At 34.2% G+C, this 21244-nt stretch overlaps 1 protein-coding gene across 2 annotated transcripts in view; it reads left to right on the top strand.

Annotated features, from left to right (window-relative positions):
* The first annotated feature begins 2696 nt into the window (after positions 1-2696).
* Positions 2697-21244, top strand: part of ECT2 (epithelial cell transforming 2) — a 65155-nt gene continuing 46607 nt past the window's right edge. The window contains exons 1-13 of one of the 2 annotated variants that reach the window (XM_008579854.1): positions 2697-2784; positions 4421-4572; positions 5197-5276; positions 5384-5476; positions 7125-7307; positions 9861-9950; positions 10737-10844; positions 12281-12354; positions 12965-13095; positions 13231-13346; positions 13445-13507; positions 14885-15107; positions 19325-19461. In XM_008579854.1, the coding sequence (XP_008578076.1) occupies positions 4443-4572; positions 5197-5276; positions 5384-5476; positions 7125-7307; positions 9861-9950; positions 10737-10844; positions 12281-12354; positions 12965-13095; positions 13231-13346; positions 13445-13507; positions 14885-15107; positions 19325-19461 (1428 nt within the window). In that variant the 5' untranslated portion in view covers positions 2697-2784; positions 4421-4442. Of the gene's footprint in view, positions 2785-4420; positions 4573-5196; positions 5277-5383; positions 5477-7124; positions 7308-9860; positions 9951-10736; positions 10845-12280; positions 12355-12964; positions 13096-13230; positions 13347-13444; positions 13508-14884; positions 15108-19324; positions 19462-21244 lie in introns of those variants that run through there. The other variant, XM_008579855.1, reaches the window with a different exon arrangement.

Raw genomic sequence — 21244 nt, 5'->3', positions numbered from 1 at the left:
ATTTTCAGTGAAGAGAATTTTTGGTATGCTGGACACACCCAAGTTTAAGTACGCAAGCACATTCAAAAGGGAAATTTCAATTACTGTTTTTCTTTTCTTCTGCCCTAACGGTTAATGCATTATAATGAAGGGCAGACTGTAAATATTGGTAATCAGGAAAACCTGTAATTACCAGACTGCTTAACTCATTTTGTGGACTGCACTAAATTAGGAAAAATTGTAAATTCCCATAACATGTTTGAGATGCTCTTAAGTGTTCTGTTCCAAAGTACAAGTTTTCCTCCTCTTACTGAGATTTAGGGTTCTGGCAACGAATTCCCCTTTCTTCATTTATTTAAATCAGCAATCAGGCAGGAACTATGCAAAACCCACCGGTGCAGGTATATTTTTCTTGAGAGTGTGTTATGTTATATAATATTATATTTAGAAAATGAAGAAGATAAAAAATTGTTTTCATAATAGCAATACTAATCACAGGAAGAACTTGGTAAAGTTTTGGCTAGACTTTAAAGTCAAAGTTCTCACGGTGGGGGGAGGGGGCCAGCGAGGAAGCAATTTACTCTCGTTCCAGGAGATTCTTGAAATCTCATGGCATATTTTTAATTTGTTCAAATGCAGGCTTATATTTTTTAAAAATCGGAGAAACACTAAGAATTTATCCTAATCATCCGTGATATTCCCTACACCATAGCTGAGTGCTTTATGAGCACACACCACAGGATTTAAATAAGCGGTACTGATTTGAAGTCCACCGGGGGAACCCGAGTTCTAGCCCTGCCACACGCCGCCGATACAAACACCAAAGTCAAAATTCCTTAACCCAACTTTAAATACATCCCGAAAGTAGAAAGCATACCGGCAGGAAAATCTTACTGCTCACTGTCACCAGAGGGGAAACATTCATATGTGGAGGCACTGATTTAAGTCTAAAGAATTTGGTGGCGATTTAAAAGAAAAAAAAGTTGGGGATTGGGGAGAATCCACCCAAACTTTCCTCAGGAAATGGGGTGTTTACTGAGTAAATAACCCGTAGTCACAGAAACACCTGCTACTCTCAAAGGAGCTTAGGAGCCACCACTGCCACCTCCTGGCCACATCCGGGCACTTCTCTACAAACTCCTGACGTCCCGACGTCCGAGCCGTTGAGCTTATTTGAAACACACGCATAACCAATCAATAGGTGCCTGCAGGGAGGCGGGTGGAGAGAAGCGGCCAATCACCGTCTGTCTGGAGACTCCAGCCTATGGGACGGAGGCTGACATCACGCGCCAATCGGCATGGCTTTTAGAGAGAGCGGCTTGCTTTTTGAATTGGCTGTGGCGGTCACGGGCGTGGAATGGCGGTATCTGTGAGAGGAGTCGGGGTGTGAAGAGTTGGAACTCCCAAGGCTTTTTTTTTGAGTGGTGAGGACCCTGTGGTGGGGGTGGGCGTGCGTCCTCTCGGACCTGTGGGCTCCTTTGCCCGCGGTCTGCATCCCCGCCCCGGTGACCGCGAATTCCGGAGCAGCCCAGCTCAGGCTTCCTGGCTCTGGAAACTCCCCCATCCAACCTCCAACAGTGGAGTCGTGACGCCGAGTGGGAGCCCGAGGGCCCTAAGATTGCTGGGCATCTCCACCACTCACCCAGTTGGGTCTCTCTTCCTGAAGAGTGTCTGCGGGTGAAGGGAGGGAGATGGGAAAGGGATTTTGGTCAAGCCGCGTGGTCCTCTGAGGCTCTGGGGGCCGCAGTTGCAGCCTTTGGGGACTTATCTATCTCAGAGTACTTAGTGGTTTTATTGTAGGATTCCTCTTGGCTGCTTCTCTGCAGGAAGTTTAGTTTTTAGTTTTTACATGTACAAACTAGCCCCCCTCCCCCTCCCGGATACAGATGTGTATGGCTTAGTGGTTAAAAAAGCACGGCCTCTGGAATCAGCAGGGTTTTGAATCTCTGTTTTACCACTTACTAACAGTGTGACTTAGGGGAAGTTACTTAACCTCTCTATTCCTAGGTTTCTTTATCAATAAAATGGAGATAATAATAATTTATTGTATTAAATAAATAGTATAAATAAAAGGTTTAAGACAACGTCTACCACCTATTAAGCGTTTATTAAATAAATGCTAGTCGTTAATCACATCCCCGACATATCCAGTATTGCATTATTGATCTTTTATCTTTGGGGGCATGTGTTATAGTGTATTTAGTCAGAAGCTTCTTGAGTTTGTTCTTGGGTGAGAAATAAGCTCTACAGGTTTATGAACACTGATCCTATTGTGTTTATTTAAAAAAAACCTCTGGGATACATGAATATGAAAAAAGTGGCTAGTGTATTTCACTTTGTAATTGGATTGTTGAATGTTAGTTATGTCATGAATTTACCATACAGCTCTTTTTCTCTACAAATTTTGAGGTTGTTTTGGCAATAAATTGATCATATACAGTATTATCAGGGACAATTTTCTTTATTAATCATCTGTTTTAATGGTTTTTTAAAAAGCATAGCAGAAAAATGTAAACTCAGTTGGTAGTTTTGATTTATTAAAATCTCCCCTCCTCCTTCAATCCTTAAAGCAGATTAGTTCATCTCTTGACTTTTTCTTTCTTTTTTTTTTTCTTTTAACATTCTTTTAAGGGGACTTTGAATAAAGGCTTATTTAGAGCCTTTTTCACTGGAAATGATTGAGTGTAGAAGACTTAAAAAAATAAGGGCTGGATAGAATTTATCGTTGATTTTAAATAAAGATTCTTACAACTGTTGGATCACTCCTTTGGAGAGCCTTAGAATAATGACTGACATGGATATATGGTAAGACAATATCTACATTGTGAATTTTATATGAGAATTAATAATTATTTGTCACTCATTTTAAGACATCATTCAATTTTCATCACAACTGGATTTGAGTTTTACTATGTCTTTTTCACCTATGTGAAAACTGAGGCTTAACTTGCTATGTGCAGAGCTGAGACATGAAGCTGAGTTGCCTGACTTTGAAGTGTGACCTAACAACTGTGCTTAGGTCTGTTGTTTTTGTGCACATTTTTTACACTACTTAGTATCACCATCCAGAAGTGATGCTGATGATACCTTACTATTTCTCCACTGCATACAGTTTAAACTATTACTTTGCTAAGAATCTGTAGGAAGGTATTTGTATATTTTATTAATATATAAGAAAAAGTAGGAAAGGGTAAAGTAGATCAGACATGTACCTTTGGATAAAGGTGGGGCCACCTCTTTATGTTTGACTAATATTTTAGAAATTTACTTCAACATAATCAACTTATATAAAAAAACCCCAATTTGAACTGTTGAAAACCTATTCAACTTTTTCTTTATTCCCTGCTCGCATAACTTTTAAACTCTTAAGTCCTGGAAATCTTTTTTAAAAAGAGGATTTTCTTTTATAGTCCAGAGTTATATTGACACTAACCCATGCATAATTATCTTGTAAAATCTTTTAGAGGAGAGACATTTGTAAAGCAATATGAAAATACTAATAAAGCAGCAGTCCAAATATATGTGAGAGGTTCAGAGAAGTCCTGAGTCAAGAGTGGTGGATTCTGGGTTGGAAGGCATGTTAGATAGAGAGTTGAGCACTATTAAATGCAAATAAGTGTGAAGTAAATTGTAATTTTCTTTCAAAAATGCTGCGTAACTCATTGTTGATGAAACATAGGTTGTATGTAGACTGGGGGAATTTACAGGTGATGAGGCTTGAATAGGTAGGCTGGGACCAAATTGTAAACTTGGTGAATTCGGACTTAGTTGTATTGGGAGGGGTACTCATGCAAATTGTTATGCATGGAAGTGATAGGGTCACATTTATTTTTAGGACCATACCCCTGAAAACCATGTGAAGAGTTATTTCTGAAGAAACTGATGATAAATTTGGAGCTTTTGTATTAGACTAAGTGGCCATTTGTGGCAGTGGACATAATGAGGGGCCAGGTCCCAGAGATAATTGAGATGGTATTGATAGGAATTTTGGGGAGGGAGAATGAGGTAGAGGAAAATGTAAGGATGGATCCCAGATTTTTGGCTGGGATTATAGCGGAGGTGGGGATGGTGTTATGGTGGTGTTATAAATGAGTATAGGAAGAGAAATAGGTTGGTTGAAGGCAAAGGTGTGGAGGAGAGAGGTTGAATAATATTTATGACATTTTGAGTCTTTGTTATATGTCAGGTAATATTCTGTATGCTTTTGATACATTGTGTTACTTTTATTATATTCCTATGATTCAGATATTAGTATGTTCATTTTATAGAAAAGGTTACTGAGGCTTGGAGAAGTTGAATGACTTTCTTTAGTTCAGTGTTAAGAAACATGGGTAATAATACTTTTTATAAGTTCTAGGAATAAAATTAGAGCCTCTTATGCTTGTCTTTGCCCAACGATCATGTTTGCTTCATGTATTTTTATTAGATTTTATTTTTCCAGACAACGTAGAAGAGTACAAACAATGGCTGATAATAGTGTATTAACATCCACTACTGAGAGGACTAGCTTTGCAGACTCTTCCATTTTTGATTCTAAGGTTACCGAAATTTCCAAGGAAAACTTATTTATTGGATCTACTTTATATGTTGAAGGTAAACATTATAGGCTTTAAAACACTGAATTGCTATTTCAATCCTAAAGTTACAGACTAGCAAATTCTTATGCTTTAACTATATTACCAACTGTTATGCTATATAGTACAGGTATAGACTAAGACAGAATCCCTTAACACTGTAGATTTTCTGATTATATTTGGACTAATGCTTCATTAGTTTGAAAAGAGGCAGGCATCTTAATATTGGGTATTGCTTTTTCTGTATGTGAGGACAGTCTAGCTGCAACATTGTTAGCAAGGATTTACTCAGTTATGACTAGTTAGGTAAAGAGCCACTTCTTTCCTTACCACTTTGTAAATGAGTATTTCCTAAAGTTGTATGCACTGTTGAAGAAGGTGGCTACACAAGATAGTGCTTTCCTTGGTTAGGAGAAATGCTGATGTTTGTATACCCTGCTATGATATGTTTTCTCTTTCTCTAAAGTGATATATGGCCAAATATTTTCCTAATAAGTAGGGAATTAAGATATTTTAATTTTAGAGAATGTTATGATCTGCTCAGAGATAGAAGACATACCAGATATAGCCAAAAGAAGAATTAGGAACTACTAGTTGTGATGTTAGTGCCTGATAAACATTTAAACATTTTAAATTTTAACAGAAGATATGCCTCAGATTGAAACCAGAGTGATATTGGTTCAAGAAGCTGGAAAACAAGAAGAACTTATGAAAGCCTTAAAGGTATGGAGTTTTAGTTTTTAGCATTTTTTAAAAGTGATTTTTCTTCCATTAGTGTACAAATAGTTTTATAGCTTTCTTAATCTCATACTGAAGTCTCTTTTCCGCAGACTATTAAAATAATGGAAGTCCCTGTTATAAAGATAAAAGAAAGTTGTCCTGGAAAGTCGGATGAAAAATTAATAAAAAGTGTTATTAATATGGTAGGTCAAGCATCTCATTGCATGTGGCATGCTGCACTTCTCTTGATTGTATTATTCCACTTTATGGTGATTGAAATTAGGCACAAGGTGTGTTTCATGCACTGTGAAGCTAGATGAATAGGAACTTTTATGCTTATTTATAAAATTTGGGTGTTTCTGAAACCCAAAACTATAGCATATATTTAAAACAATGCCAAATTACTTTATAAGGACTTTATTGTTAAATTTTAATGATGAACATGTATGAAGATCTGATAATTTTAAATCTTTAGCTTTTTTTCTTACCAATTTTATATTTAGTCTAAATTCTTGCTGTATTTCCAAAATTATAAATCATAGTAATTGACAACCATCAGGGAATTTGCCTCAGCATATGAAAACATCTAATTCTTTAATCCAGCTATTTTAGTTTGCAAGGGTTGCCATAAAAAAATACCAAAAACTGGGCAGCTTAAACAATGAAAATTTATTTTCTCACAATTCTGAAGGCTAGAAATCCAAGATTAAGGTGTTGGCAGGTTTAGTTTCTCTTGAGGCCTCTCTGCTCAGCTTGCAAATGGCCTCCTTGCTGTGTCCTCTTGTTGCCTTTCTTCTGTGTGTGTGCTCGCATCCCTGGTGTTTCTTTTGTGTGTCCAAATTTCCTCTTATAAGGATACCAGTCAAATTGGATTAGGGCCTGCTCATATGACCTTATTTATGTCTTCAACCTTAATTATGTCTTTAAAGCCCTTATCTACAAGTATGGGCACATTCTGAGGTAGAGCTTCATTCTTCATTCTAGGTTAGGATTTCAACATATGAATTTTGAGGATAAACAATTTAGCCCATCACACCAGCCCTGTAAATAAAGCCCAAATAATTTACTGACCCATTCAAGAGTTTTCTTTTAAATAGTTCTCTTCTTTTTACACAAGAGTTGTCCAGGTACTTAAGTATCTTCATTCTTTTTCATTGATGTATAGTATAAAGCATTAATTATACGTAACTTGCCTTTTTATCTCCTATATTATCCATGCAGCAACTGCCTACACATTTCACATCTTTCATTTATTTTCTGCAGTACTGAAGTAATTATGTTAACTGAAATGATTGTTAATTTACTTTTCTCTTATTTTTCTGAAGATAATTAATTTGTGTAGGAAGAACTGTAGGATATCATTTTCTTGGTCAGAATAAAAGGAAATAATGGATATCTTTCTAATGTAATGCATCCTACTATCAATATGTGTGTACTTAAAAAACTCCTAATTTTATAGAACATAATATGCATACTGGATTATTTATAATGATTACTAAGTAATAAGTCAGAGGTTTATATCTTTATAATATTGATGTGGATAGAGATATGTATATATAAAAATGTAAATAAGTAAAGAAATATGGTTGTTCACTATTAAGTGTAATGCTGATTATTGTGTTTAAAATTTTCTTTTTTCCTCTGATCAACAAGAGTCCAAATATACTGATTTCTAGTAAATTGAAGATTTGGGTGTATGTTTAAAACTTAAGTTTTTTTCAAATATAAAAATAAAAATGTTAAAAATGTTGATGTTCAACTGATTTTTAGGCCTTATTTAGAGAGCCATATGAATTAATTTATGGGATATAAAAATAAGTTTTATTTCTAACTGTGTGAAAAAAAATCAAGGAAATTAAAGTGCCCTTTGTGAAGATGGAATCAGTGGAAGAATTTGAAGGTTTGGATTCTCCAGAATTTGAAAATGTATTTGTAGTCACGGACTTCCAGGATTCTGTCTTTAATGACTTATACAAGGCTGATTGTAGAGTTATTGGACCACCAGTTATATTAAACTGTTCACAAAAAGGAGAGGTAAGAAATAACATACATTCATATGACTTTCCAAGGTTAAATTTTTATTATGAGTTTTAATAAGCAAAAAGTTTATAAGCAGAAAAATCCCATTAAATGTTGAGAGTTTGAAATATTTAGAATAGAAATAATAATGGCTAATAATAATTGTAAAATTTACAATTCTTCCTATTGTAAATTTTATTTTGTTGTTGTTGTTTTTTTTTGGCAGCTGGCCTGTACGGGCATCAACCCTTGACCTTGGTTGTATAACACTGGTCTAACCAACTGAGCTAACCAGCTAACTTCTTGTTGTAAACTTTAGTAGTGAAAATCTAAGGCCTTTGCAAATTGAACAATGACAGCTGGATACACACACACACACACACACACACACACACACACACACAATCTTAGTACCTGCAATGTCTTGGAAGAGATAAGTTGCTTAAACTTAGGTTCCAGAAATGTATACATATACCAAAACTTATTTTTCTCTACCCAGAACAGATATACATTTCCATTTTTATCAGTTACTGCCTGATTTGAAATTAGGGAAACTATTTTCACTTTTTGCTTTTAAGCAGCATTTCAGTATAAGAGTTAGAATAGAGTTAGTCCCTATTTTGTTTTGTTGCTACGTTTTGCCATTGTTTCTTTCTTTTTTTTTTTTTTAAAGATGATTGGTAAGGGGATCTTAACCCTTGGCTTGGTGTTGTCCGCACCATGCTCAGCCAGTGAGCTAACCAGCCATCCCTATATAGGATCTGAACCTGTGGCCTTGGTGTTATCAGCACCACACTCTCCTGAGTGAGCCATGGGCTGGCCCTTGTTTTGACATTCTTAAACTTGCCTTATTCACTTAAAATTGCTTAGGTCATTGTGCTTCTATTGTTATAGATGTAATAAGCACTTGATAACTGTTATACTTCCCTCTGTGTAACGGAGATGAGAAAAAGAATTACGTGATTACTCAAAGCACTATGTATGCATTGAGAGGCCTGGAAGGACTGCACTTCAGTAATTTTCCCATAAGGAGGAGAAAACTGAATGTGACAACAGTTATTCAAAGTTAGCCTCTCCCTTTTATTGTAAAGACAAGAAAGTTTCACAAGAAAACTCAGTTGATTTAATCATTACAAAGAACACAAGGATATAGGCAGAATTATGACTAAGTATAGTTTTAACAAATGGAAACTAGTAACATCAGTGAAATAAAGTGACATTCCATAATGCAATTTGTAAAAGGTTAAGTAGATCCACCAACAAAAGCTTGTTCTTAGCAAACACTGTCTTTTCTTACAGCAATTTCCTTAGTATTTTTACATAACAATCAAGCAACTTTCTTAACATATCAATCAATAGGTTAACCAAGGACATCTGTCCTTGAGCCAGCAATTTTGCTGTGTTACAATTCTTTATCTACAACAGAGACTTTAGCCTGGGGAATGTTTCCTGTCTTTTACAAGCTTTGCATTTCTATATGTAATTTTAAAAAGTTAGGTTATACCCGAAACTACAGGGCTTTGGAAGCTAGGCCCTGTGAAATACATTTGCTTTATTAATGTTAGTACACTCCACAGAAAACCTTTAATTCTCTAATGTTTGCTTCATAGGTGTTGCTTTCAAAACCAAATAAACTTTGTAAAGACCAAAATGTGAAAAAGAATTTTCTTGCATAATGGCAGGAATCAAATATATTCTTTCATTATTATTTTTCTAACCATTCTGTCTCTCTGGTGTATATATGTCTCTTCGGTCTTCAAAAAGTTCATGGAAAGGGCTGGCCCGGTGGTGCACTGGAGAAGTGCGCCACTTGGGAGCGCAGCGGCGCTCCCGCCGAGGGTTCGGATCCCATGTGGAGACCAGTTCCCACTCACTGGCTGAGTGTGGTGCGGGTGCAACACCGAGGGTTGCGATCCCGTTGCCGGTCCCCGGTATGGGCGCGACACCGAGGGTTGCGATCCTGTTACCGGTCAGTAAAAAAGACAAAAAGGAAAAAAAAAATTCACGGAAAGATTTGTATTACCTTTTGACTCTATTTTTCTACCAACTTTTTGAAGTACCCTTGTATATATAACCATTGAGTAAATTATTTATTGAATATCTCCATTTTTTTAGCTTAATAATTCAATCGTATTTGGTTCAGGTATATGTGTTATATGAGTATTTCCCTAATGTTTGTTATAAAATACCTTTGACATGTTTTAATAATATTAAGTGGAAGCATTTATAGTAGTGTACAGAGTCTGAAATCTTTGCTTATAGACAATACAGCATATGTGTCAGTACATTTTGAAACAAAAAGTGGGCGTAAATATTTTCTTTATGTTTAATTTGTAGATAGTAAAGTGTGTTTAGATTATGTATATCAAATATAATTTGGAAATCATGGGACTTTTTAATTGTGAAACTTGCAATCTAGTTTTTTGCCATTCTTTTGTTGCATATTGAAAAAATTTGGGATTGAGAATGTTGATTAGCAAGAGGGGAAATATCTTTAGCTTGAGAAAGTTGTGTTTTATTTTCTGCTAGAAAGAAAGCTAACAGGTATAAAATTTTTGTATCCTTCAGCCTTTGCCATTTTCATGTCGCCCGCTGTATTGTACAAGTATGATGAATCTAGTATTATGCTTTACTGGATTCAGGAAGAAAGAAGAGCTAGTAAGTATTATAAAACAAACTCTATTCAAAGAATATTTTTTTCCAGCAAACTGAACTTAAATTGGCTTTTTTTTTTCTTTTTGGTGTTATGGCTTTATTTTAAAAATATTGAAGGAGAAAAATACTATGACTATACCAGGTTTTAAGTTTTGTTAAGAAACAGACTGAAGAGCCTTGTAAAGAAACCAGTGTTTTGTCTAGGAAGGCTGGCATGTGAATTAACAGAAACTTTTATAAATATATGATTTGTTTAACTGTCTTGTTAAGTGTCATATCAGCTAAATTGGTTATTTGAAGTTTTTGTTTACATCTTGCAATTTTTTGCTATACAAGTCAAGCTTTAAAGTATTCTTACTGACCTAGAGAATTCATAGAAACTCCTTCCTTTGGCTCATAATATTTTGTGTGTTGGAGCTAATGGGTATATTACTCTAATTTTGTGGGAAGAATCTTGATGTAATATAACCTGGTGTTAAGAAAACAATATTTTTATACAGTATATTATTAAAAGAAAAAAGCAATATATTTAGGCAATAGGAAAGCCAGTTGTTTAACATAATTTTGTGTTTGATCTTTACTAAGCTTACCTCTATGTATAATTTTGCCTGTGCCAAAGGCAAACTGATCTTTTTAAAGTAATTTTTTTGACACAAAATTTAATATCTTTATAAAACTCTTGTATTTACATTATGAAGTATTTAGTAAATGCTTAATAAATTATAAACATTATTTAAAATTTTGTTCAAATTAATCATAAAGTCAGTGTTGCTTAATTTTTCTTTTGAGGTCAGATTGGTGACATTGGTCCATCACATGGGTGGAGTTATTCGAAAAGACTTTAATTCAAAAGTTACACATTTGGTGGCTAATTGTACACAAGGAGAAAAATTCAGGGTATGTAAACTTGGATATTTTTGAGTATTTCAATACGGCATTATTTTGGGATGGGTTTAATGATAGCACTCTCCTCATCTATTTTCTCACAATTTATCGAGGATCAGAAATTCAATTTTTACTATGAGTGTATTTAGCAAAAATTTTAAGTCATAGGTGTATGGTCCCTTAGGTTTTAAGAATGCAATGGAACTTGAGTTAGGAGTTGAAAGATGAGTAGAATTATGGGGGTTGGTAGATGAATAGCATTGTAGGCAGATGAATAATATTAGCAAAGGTTACTATGAAGGCAAATGAGAGGGTTAGGAAGTGTGAGAGCAGATTTTTCACTGTTGTGTAAGTGTTCTTTGTAAAACAGACTTCTGTTCTTATAAAATGGTTCTAAGATTTAACTTGTGGAAATTATAAAAGAACAGGAGAAAGTACTTTTATTAGGATGGAAATCTTAGATCTTTGTTTAAGGTTGTTAGATTTATCTTAGGAAGAGTTTATCATTTGTCTTCACCATCCCTCCGTGTATTTATGTAGCAAATGGTAATTTTAGGGTAATCTTGAATTTACCCTAAACTTTCTAACTCATAACTAAGGCTTTAGTCACTCAATCAGATGTTTGCTTCTGTAGTGTTGTCTTAGGGGTTAGTACTTCCAAGTACTTTTGAGGAAGTAAACTTGAAGAAAGGAGAAATAGAAATTTAATAAAGATGAACTTAATCAACTTCAGAGATATATTTATTTGAAAGAAAATAAAGAAACAGTTTGGACACCGTGGAACTTGTTTTAAAGTTATTTATTTTAACCTAAGTTGTATGATTTTTTTTGGATACTTTCATTTCATCATCCATTAAACTGCATATTACTAAGAAAATTCCTATGACAGTTTGACCTCTTCAGTACATGAGAAACATTCATTGGATTATGGAGAGATATCTATCTCCATAGCTGTTTCCTTATGCAGGTCCTGGATTGGCTCTTTTTCTCCTTTTTTCTCTCTAGACATTTTTCCCTGTCCTTTTCTAAAGATTACATCATGGGTTTCCTCGGCCTAGTGTTAGAGGCTGGGAAGTCCATGGTTCAGGGATCACATCTGGTGAGGGCCTACTCCTTGGTGGGGACTCTTTGCAGAGTCCCATGGTGACATAGGCAATCACATGGCAAAAACAGGATGAGCCAGACAGCCTAAGTTGTGTGATTGAAAGACAGTTTTTTCTATTAATTTTTCTTCATATTTTATTGCAAAGCAGATGAATGGTGGTCTAAAGCAGTGCAAAGCAAGTATGCATATGATTGCTTAGAACTTCTTCAAATGCAATTAATCAATTTTATTGAAATATAATCAATTAGACATATCTGTGAGGTACAGTGTTGAATATCAATACCTGTGCGAATGTAGTTAATTTAACATGAAAATTCATTGTAATTAATGTTTATATTTTTAGGTTGCTGTGAGCTTGGGTACTCCAATTATGAAGCCAGAATGGATTTATAAAGCTTGGGAGAGGCGGAATGAACAGTAAGTGTTTAGAAATTCAGTAGTTCATTATGTGGATTAAATGTATTATGTTGTAAAGATGAATTCATGTGCCAAAAAAGCTAAATTCATAGATAGTATGGAAAAAATAAATTCAGTCTTTGGGTAGCTTAGGGAATAAAATCTAGGAATAACAAATTTATTTAAATTACTAGGTATTCTAACATTATTAATGCATCTGGGTATTTATATTATATTTTTTCTTATTTTATATTTGTCTGGTTACCTCTCAGTTCATTACCTTATTTTGCTGAGCTTTTCAACCTCAATTCCTTCCTTTATCGTTACTTAAGATTTCATGAAACTAGAGAACTTCTAGAATACATATAAAATTTCAAATACAGGGCAAGGATTTTAATCTGCTTGTAAAGGTGAATACATTTTGTTAGCAGTTACTTCTGGGATGACTAAGGACACATCAATTTTTGTTTTTAACTGAAGTTCTTGTGAACAGTTCAGGACCAGATATAGAATAATCTCAATAAATGGAATGTGCTAAGACACTGAGAACACTGTAGATTTGTAAATTGTTATACCTGGCTTATTTGAATTTAAGTTAAACTGGTTTTATAATAGTATATTTTGTTTTTAGGGATTTCTGTGCAGCAGTTGATGACTTTAGAAATGAATTTAAAATTCCTCCATTTCAAGATTGCATTTTAAGTTTCCTGGGATTTTCAGATGAAGAGAAAACTAATATGGAAGAAATGACTGAAATGCAAGGTAAAATTTAGCATAATTTAAAAGTTATGTATAGTTTATAACCTAAGCCTGCTTAATACCTTCCTACTGAATATGCCCCTTTAAAAATTTGGGTCTGTAGATAAGTAATTTATGCTTATGTGCATTCCCCTTTAGGAGGTAACTATTTACCAGTTGGAGATGAGAGATGCACTCACTTAATAGTTGAAGAGAATATAGTAAAAGAACTTCCATTTGAACCTTCAAAGAAACTTTATGTTGTCAAGCAAGAGGCAAGTAATTCTAGAATGATATTGTTTTTCTTAGACATTAATAATAGCTGGTAAAGTAAACTTAAACTTTTGATTAAAATGTTTCTTTTCTCACCTAGTGGTTTTGGGGAAGCATTCAAATGGATGCCCGAGCTGGAGAAACTATGTATTTATATGAAAAGGTATGCTTTTTGTCTCAGTAATTTGTTCTGTGAACTTGACTTTATAAAAATAACACTTTTCTATCCAGAAGGTTTAGGGAGCATGGTATAATTAGTATACATATCATCTTTACTTCATGTTTAGGAATTTCAGAATAATCAAACAATTAGATATCAAGTAATATTCTTAGTCTGTGTAGATTTAAGATGAACTATTCAATGTAATGTGTATTATTTTAGTCTAATATATGTTATCTGTGCTAATTTCTCAGCGATAATATGAATATTAACATCCCTGTCTTCAGAAACTTAGAACCTAAATGGACAATTAGATTTGCAAACAGTTACAATGCAAAATGATATGTGCTATAATTGAGTAATGTATCCTAGGTAGCCTCAGTGTTTCTGAGATACTCAAGTAGGATTGAAAACGGCAAGTAAATGTTGAGCCAACTTATGAGGTAATTGGTAAGGTCATTCAAGTTAAAACAGCATGTGGGAGAGTGTGTGAAAGCCTGAGAATACATTAAAATAACAAGTAGTTTAGTTTGGCTTTTAAAAAAGAGTATGGGAAAGGCTGCCAACAGACACAATATAATAGATAGTTAGAATAAGTAGTTTTTTGAGTTTGGATTTTATCCCATAAGTATTGGGAGCCATAGAAGAATATGAAGGGGAGAGATATTAAAAAGATGACTTTAATAGTAGTACGTGGGCAAGGAAAATTCAACCTTCATGTTGGATCTTGGTGAAGAATGGTGTCATTCACCAAAATGATGTAAAGGCATAGAAGCAGGTTGTAAGAGAAAATTTACTTGAGTTTGGTATTTAATAACTTTGAGTAGAATATTGAAGATGAGGTGTGGATTTATTGTGTTTCTATGAAATCTAAATAGGTACCATATTGTGCTCTCTTCAGATGGTTCTCTTTTCAATGTAAAGTACTAAACATAAACTTTAAAAAGTATGCTTTAGATTTAGGGAGAAAGCTCTTAAAATCAAGTGTTATTCAGCGAATATTGGAGAGCATTGTGTTCAGACACAATGCTAGGGATACCCCTAAATGCTAGGGATACAGCAAACGGAATATGAATGGTTCCTGCCCTCTTGGAGTTTATGGCCTAATGAAGGAGAAGGCAGTAAACAAGCTTACAGATGAATATGTAATAGTGATAGTTCTATGAAGAAAAAAACGAGATGCTTGGGGTTAGATAATTAACAGTAGTCTCTTGACTATTATGTTTTATGAAACTTCTGAATTGCCTGGCAGACTGTAGGGTTGTAAAATTATTGTGAAAAATCCAGATTTTGTCAGACTCGTAAATATATTTTTCTCTTGTTCCTGTCTCAGGAAAGAACCACTGAAGTAAAATTCAGCTTTTGTGCTTTTGATTGCAGGCTAATACTCCTGAGCTCAAGAAATCAGTGTCACTGCTTTCTCTAAATACCCCAAACAGCACTCGCAAACGACGTCGTTTAAAAGAGACACTTGCTCATCTTTCAAGAGAGACAGACTTGTCACCGTTCCCTCCCCGTAAGCGTCCATCAGCTGAACATTCCCTTTCTATAGGGTCACTTCTAGATATCTCCAACACACCAGAGTCTAGCATTAACTATGGAGGTAATTCACATTTTTAAAAATTAATCTTTAAAATTTAGTGGAGTGGAATAATTGTTAGAATATTGATGAATTCCTACTATAGTGCATATGAAAAGCTTTGCCTGTAATTGCCTTTGTTCAAGCTAAGGAGAAAAGACACATGAAAAGTTAAGCATACTAATGCTTCCATTTAATGATTGCTTACTACATGCTAAGTGCCTTATATATTTTGTGTACTTATAATAGGTTTATTATCTCTATTTTATAGATGACAATACTGAAGTACAGTGAAGTTAAGTAACTTGTCCAGGGTCACACACAGAGTGACAGAGCTGTTCAAAAAGCAAATTCTTAACACTAGCTAAACAAAATCACAAGAGATATCACATGAACTATGGAGAATATTGGTAGAATGAAATCAGAGAAGTGTGGATTTGCTTTGTGATGAACTAATACAGGAAGGCTCCTACAATTAACTCTTCTCTCTTGATCATCAATATTTCCCTCTCTTCTTGTTTTTTAGTCAGAAAATATGTTGTATTTTCTAGATTTAAGAAAAAAAAAATCTCCCCTTGACCCCATGACATTCCATTTACTGTCCCATTTTTCTGTTCTCTTTACATCAGAATGCTTCAAAGAATTACCTTGATACATTGTCTCATTTCCATGCTTCTCATGTCCTTTCAACCCATTCCAATTGAGCTACAGTCCTTCCTATATAAAATTTCTCTTGCTGCAGAGATAGACAGTTTTTATATAACTAATAGCATTCAACACATGATCAGCTACTCCTTCATGGACACGTTTTTCTTTTGGTTTTTGCAATATCACTCATTTCTCACTCTCCTTTGCTTAATTTCTCTCTCCATCTCTAAAATTGTGTGTTCCTCCTGAGTCATTGTTTCTTCTCTGTTGTATTCTCCCTGAATGATCTCATGTAATTTCGTGGCTTTAAATAACACTCATATTCTTTTTTTTTTTTAAAGATGACCGGTAAGGGGGATCTTAACCCTTGACTTGGTGTTGTCAGCACTACACTCTCCCAAGTGAGCCAGCTGGCCATCCCTATAAAGGGAGCCGAACCCATGGCTTTGGTGTTATCAGCACCACACTCTCCCAAGTGAGCCATGGGCCGGCCCGTAAATAATACTTATATTCTGATGACTCCAAATTTGTCTTTTTCCCTTTCCAACTGTGTGCTTGACCTCCTTGTCCATGTCAAACTTTACCAAATTAGAACTCTTGATTTTCTCTGCCACTCTCAACTCTTCTGTTCCTTTGCTTACCTTTTCTTTATCAGTCTTTTCTGTAGAAAGGATTTTAAATGACTGCAGTAGTCTCCTAAGTGGTCTGTTCATTTCTGTTTTTGCCTTTCTACATGCAGCACTTAGGGAAGTCTCTAAAGATTTATAAATTAGATCATGCCACTCCTTTTTGTTTTTTTTTTTACCGGTCCCTCGGCACGGTGTGGTCCGCACCACGCTCAGCCAGTGAGCGCACCAGTCGTTCCTATATAGGATCCGAGCCTGTGGCCTTGGCGCTATCAGCACTGCACTCTCCCGAGTGAGCCATGGGGCTGTCCCCACTCCTTTGTTTTAAAGTCATTATATGTCTTTTTATGACTGTAGCTTTTAGGTCCCTATTTGATGCTTCCCTGACCTACCTAAACTCCTGTGGTATCATGCTGTTCAGTAATATTCTCTAAGCTTCAGTCATTTTATCTTTGTTATTGCTCAAATATTTCTAGTACATCCATACTTCAGGACCTTTGTACTTGCTCTTTCTGCCTCAAGGAAATCTTCCTTGGTTTTCTGAAAAGTCAAGTCCCTGTTTTACCACTTCTTCCTCCTACTAACCCCATCACCTGGTTGTTGTCTTCAGTAGTAGTTATAACTGATAGAAATTATATTTTTGTTTACTTCTTTATTTAATTTGCTTCACCAGAATGTAAGATTTAAGAGAACAAGAACCTTATTTATCTTATTCTCTGCTTTATTCTCAGACCTTAGTACAGAGTAGGGACTCACTAAACATTCATGGAATTAAAGTGAATTTAGGTTGGCCCAGAAAACTGAGGTGTATACTTGCTGAGAGCAGTTATACAGGTAATAGCATACAAGTTGAGTTTTTAGGGAAATAATAGGCGAGTTTAGAGACAGTCCATGAAATAATCTATAGTGGCCTGGTCCATGAGATGATAAGGCACTGAACCAGGGTAGGTGGAGATTGAAAAGGGAAGTAAGAAGTACTGGAGAAATATTGATAGAATGGAATAACAGGAAGGGAATAAGAGGAGATGGAAGCAAAGTATTAATTTAAATGGAAGAAATGTTGCCTTGGTATAAAAAGGAAGAATATGTTTTGGAGGAAGATAGTGCAGTTTTAGAGAAATTTAGGTTACATTAAGGTAGAAACGTCCAATGGGCATTTGAAAAAGTTGAACCAGGTGTTTGGGAAGGGGATTATGATTAGATAATGTAGATCTGATAATTTATTGGTTCTATAATCATAATGGACAAGGGCATGGCATGGTAAGAGCTAATCATAAAGGACTTAAACTTGAATATGTAGTTTAGGAGAGGAGAAGAAAATGAACCACTGAAGAAAGCGGACATGGCAACTATCCTAATATATTAGGTACTCTATAAAATAGAATCCCCAGTTTGTAGATCACTGCCTAGATTATATTATAATTAAATTAGATCAGTATATATCAATTTTTTTTCATTGATGTATCCTCTAATGGCAGAGACTTCTGGGTTTGAGTGTAGCCCGAAATAAAGTATGGCAAGTGGAAAATTTTTTTGAAGTCTGTTAACTTTAAAAAGCAATCAGAACTCCATAATTCACTTGATTGTTTTAGTATAAAAACATTTAAAATTATTTATCTTTGAGTAAACTTGATGTTCTGGGATAATATCTATCATGTATTTTTCATGTCATGCATTCCTTTTCCGATTGAAAAACTTGCCCTTAGGAGATTTTGTACACAGTGTTAAAGTATTCTAACCATATTGATAGTAAGAAAATGTATTTAAGCTTTTATGAAATTAAAAAAAATTTTTTTCTTTCATGAAATACACGTAAAATATACTAATGCATTCTCCTTCCACTCTGGGTTGGACTGGATGTTTTATGTTATTTTAAGATACTCATGAACATATATATGAGGAGTGTGTGTGTGTGTGTGTGTGTGTGTGTGTGTGTGTGTGTGTGTGTGTGTGTGTATGAAAAGTTTTTCATTATTGCAAATGTGTAATCTTAAGCTTTTCCTTTTTTTTTTTAACTGAAGTATTTTTACATGTCACTTTCCATTTTATTTTGTTATTTTAGATTTACAAAGATTACTATGCCTTCTACCCAATTCTCCAAATGAAAGTGTTCCATGTTTGCTCTAGCATTCATTCAGTCAAAAATCTCTCTTTTTTTCCACACACACACACACACACACACACACGTATTTTTTATATCTGCACTATTTGAGAGTAAGCTGCAGACATGATGTGCCTGTAGCTCTAAATATTTAAATATCTATTTCCCAAAATATAGATATTTCTTAAATAACAACATTATAATTTTGTAATGAAGAAATTAACATTAATGCTGTGAACTACTGTATAGACTTCAAATTTCACCAGTTGTCTCACTATGTCCTAATGCCCTTTTTAGCAAAATATAGAATTTTTTTTTTTTTTCTGATTTAGAACACAATCCAGGATCACACATCGGTATCTCTCTAATCTTCTCTAATCTGGAACAGTTCCTTAGTCTTTCTTTGTTTTTAATGAACTTGACGTTTTTGAAGAGTGCAGGCTTTTTTAGTAGAATGTCTGTCAATTTTGAGTCAGTGATTTTTTTTTTTTTTTTTTTTTTTTTTTTTTTTTTTTTTTTTTTTTTTTTTTTTTTTTTTTTTTTTTTTTTTTTTTTTTTTTTTTTTTTTTTTTTTTTTTTTTTTTTTTTTTTTTTGTGGTTGGCTGGTATGGGGATCTTGATTTTGGTGTTATATAACACTGCTCTAACCAACTGGGCCAACCACCCAGCCCTAGTCACTGATATTTTTGACCAATTTTTTTTTTTTCTGGCCTTATCCTATGAGGAAATTTTACTTTAATGGAAATCTAAATGTTGGTGGTTTATTTATAAGAAGTAGGTATTCTCTTTCTTTTCTGTTAAGTTTGTACAATGTTTGATACTTATATGTGGCTTCCATTAAGTCTTTCCTTCTTTCTACCTTTCAGAAACACCAAAGTCTTGCACTAAGTCTTCTAAAAATTCTACTCCAGTTCCTTCAAAGCAATCAGCCAGGTGGCAAGTTGCAAAAGAGCTCTATCAGACTGAAAATAATTATGTAAATATATTGGCAACAATTATTCAGGTAAGTATGAGTTTGGTTGTAAAATGATTTCTGTTCCAGTGTTCCTTAGTAAAAAATCTAACAGATATTATCTTATAGAACAAAATTATATAAGCATACAGTTTGAACATAGATATTAAAAATAAAAAGTATGATAAAAACTGCTTTTAGGGTGATGCTTTAACTGTAGCAGTACCTTTTATTCATCTGCAAATAGCACCATGTTTAAAAATGACTTAAAAGAATAAATGATCTTAGAGGGGATTGAGTTTAATTCAGAATAATGATCCTGAATAAATGATCTTAGAGGGGATTGAGTTTAATTCAGAACTTTGTACGTTTTTTGTCAGCATACTGCATTTGTATTTGGAAGTGATAGATAACTTTTTCTGAAAGTATGTGTTCTAGTGTTATTGCTTTATTTAGTACTGTATACATGTGAAAAAAGATTCTAAACAATAGCAATGAAGCATAACAATATCAAATGTCAGTAATTTTTCAGTAATCCTCTCACATGACACAAAGTATGCAGTGGTTAGGCATAAATATTAACCTACTGCTTACTAATATTGAAATGTACTGTGAAGTTATTTCTGAAGAAAAACAATAATTCTAATGAATCCTTGTAGGATGAGATTGAAGAAGATATTAAGGAATAAGTTGAAATTTAGGTTCTGAAAGACACAATAATAGTACATTATTTTGGTATTTTTCTAGAAAGAAGTAAATTTGTTTTAGGTAATGAAGCTGATAGTTTGACATACTGTCAAGAGAATGAAGTTGATACTAGCAAGCTTATCAATAGAAAAATGATTGGGATTTTCTGGTTTGGGTTGACCTTTATTTGAATTCTTAAAATAACTAATTTGGGTCCAATCTAATAGCCTTTTGTTGCTTGTGCCATTGATAAAGTGCATGGATAAGAAATGGAAAAATCTTTACAGTTAATTTTTTGTTTAGAAGTAATCAGGATTTTATGAGGCCCGCTGTTGTATTCAGCTTTCTTTTAAGTCAGCTTTGCTCCTCTTCCTCAAAGGAAATCATCCTAGATGTTTCTTATTGAAGTTTTTATAGTGAGCCAAAATGTGGTTGAGTAGCAGAAAATGTCTTTGGTGTATACTATTCATGTACTTTGGTGGCATTTATTACCTAGAAGTGTAAATCCTTTCAGAGCATGGTAATATGTATTGAAGTTTCAGAAATCTAATTTACATATCAATTAAATTCACTGGAACTTCTCTTTTTTAAAAAAGGCCCATGAAATTATTAGGCTGGAGACAGTTTCATACCACTTTGCTTAGTATAAACTCATCAGAGTTTTTATTTAAAAGATTATGGCCTAAATTCATGATAGTATTCTTTTTATTTTTTTATTTATTTTTATTTTTTTTATTTTTATTTATTTTTTATTATTATTTTTATTTTGTCAATATACAATGTAGTTGATTATTATGTCCCATCACCGAAAGCTCCCTCCCTCCTCCCTCTCCCCCCTCCCCCCCAAGTGTATCCCCTCCATTTGCTTGTTGTAAGAACTTCAAAAAAAAATTGTGGTTGTTATATCTTCCACTCCCCCCACCCCCGTTTTTTTTTGTTGTTGTTGTTATTGTTGTTGTTGTTGTTGTTGTTTGTTTTTTTTTCCCCGGTTTTTTGGGTTTTTTTGTTGTTGTTGTTGTTTGTTTGTTTGTGTGTGTGTGAGAGAGTGTGTGTGTGTGTGTGTGTGTGTGTATGTATGTATGTGTGTGAGTTGATTCATTCACCTTTAGCTCCCTCCAATAAGTGAAAACGTGGTATTTCTTTTTCT

The sequence above is a fragment of the Galeopterus variegatus genome, unplaced genomic scaffold (genome assembly GCF_000696425.1).
Source record: "Galeopterus variegatus unplaced genomic scaffold, G_variegatus-3.0.2 Scaffold1967, whole genome shotgun sequence".
NCBI lineage: Eukaryota > Metazoa > Chordata > Mammalia > Dermoptera > Cynocephalidae > Galeopterus > Galeopterus variegatus.
This window is presented reverse-complemented; position numbering and strand designations above follow the sequence as displayed.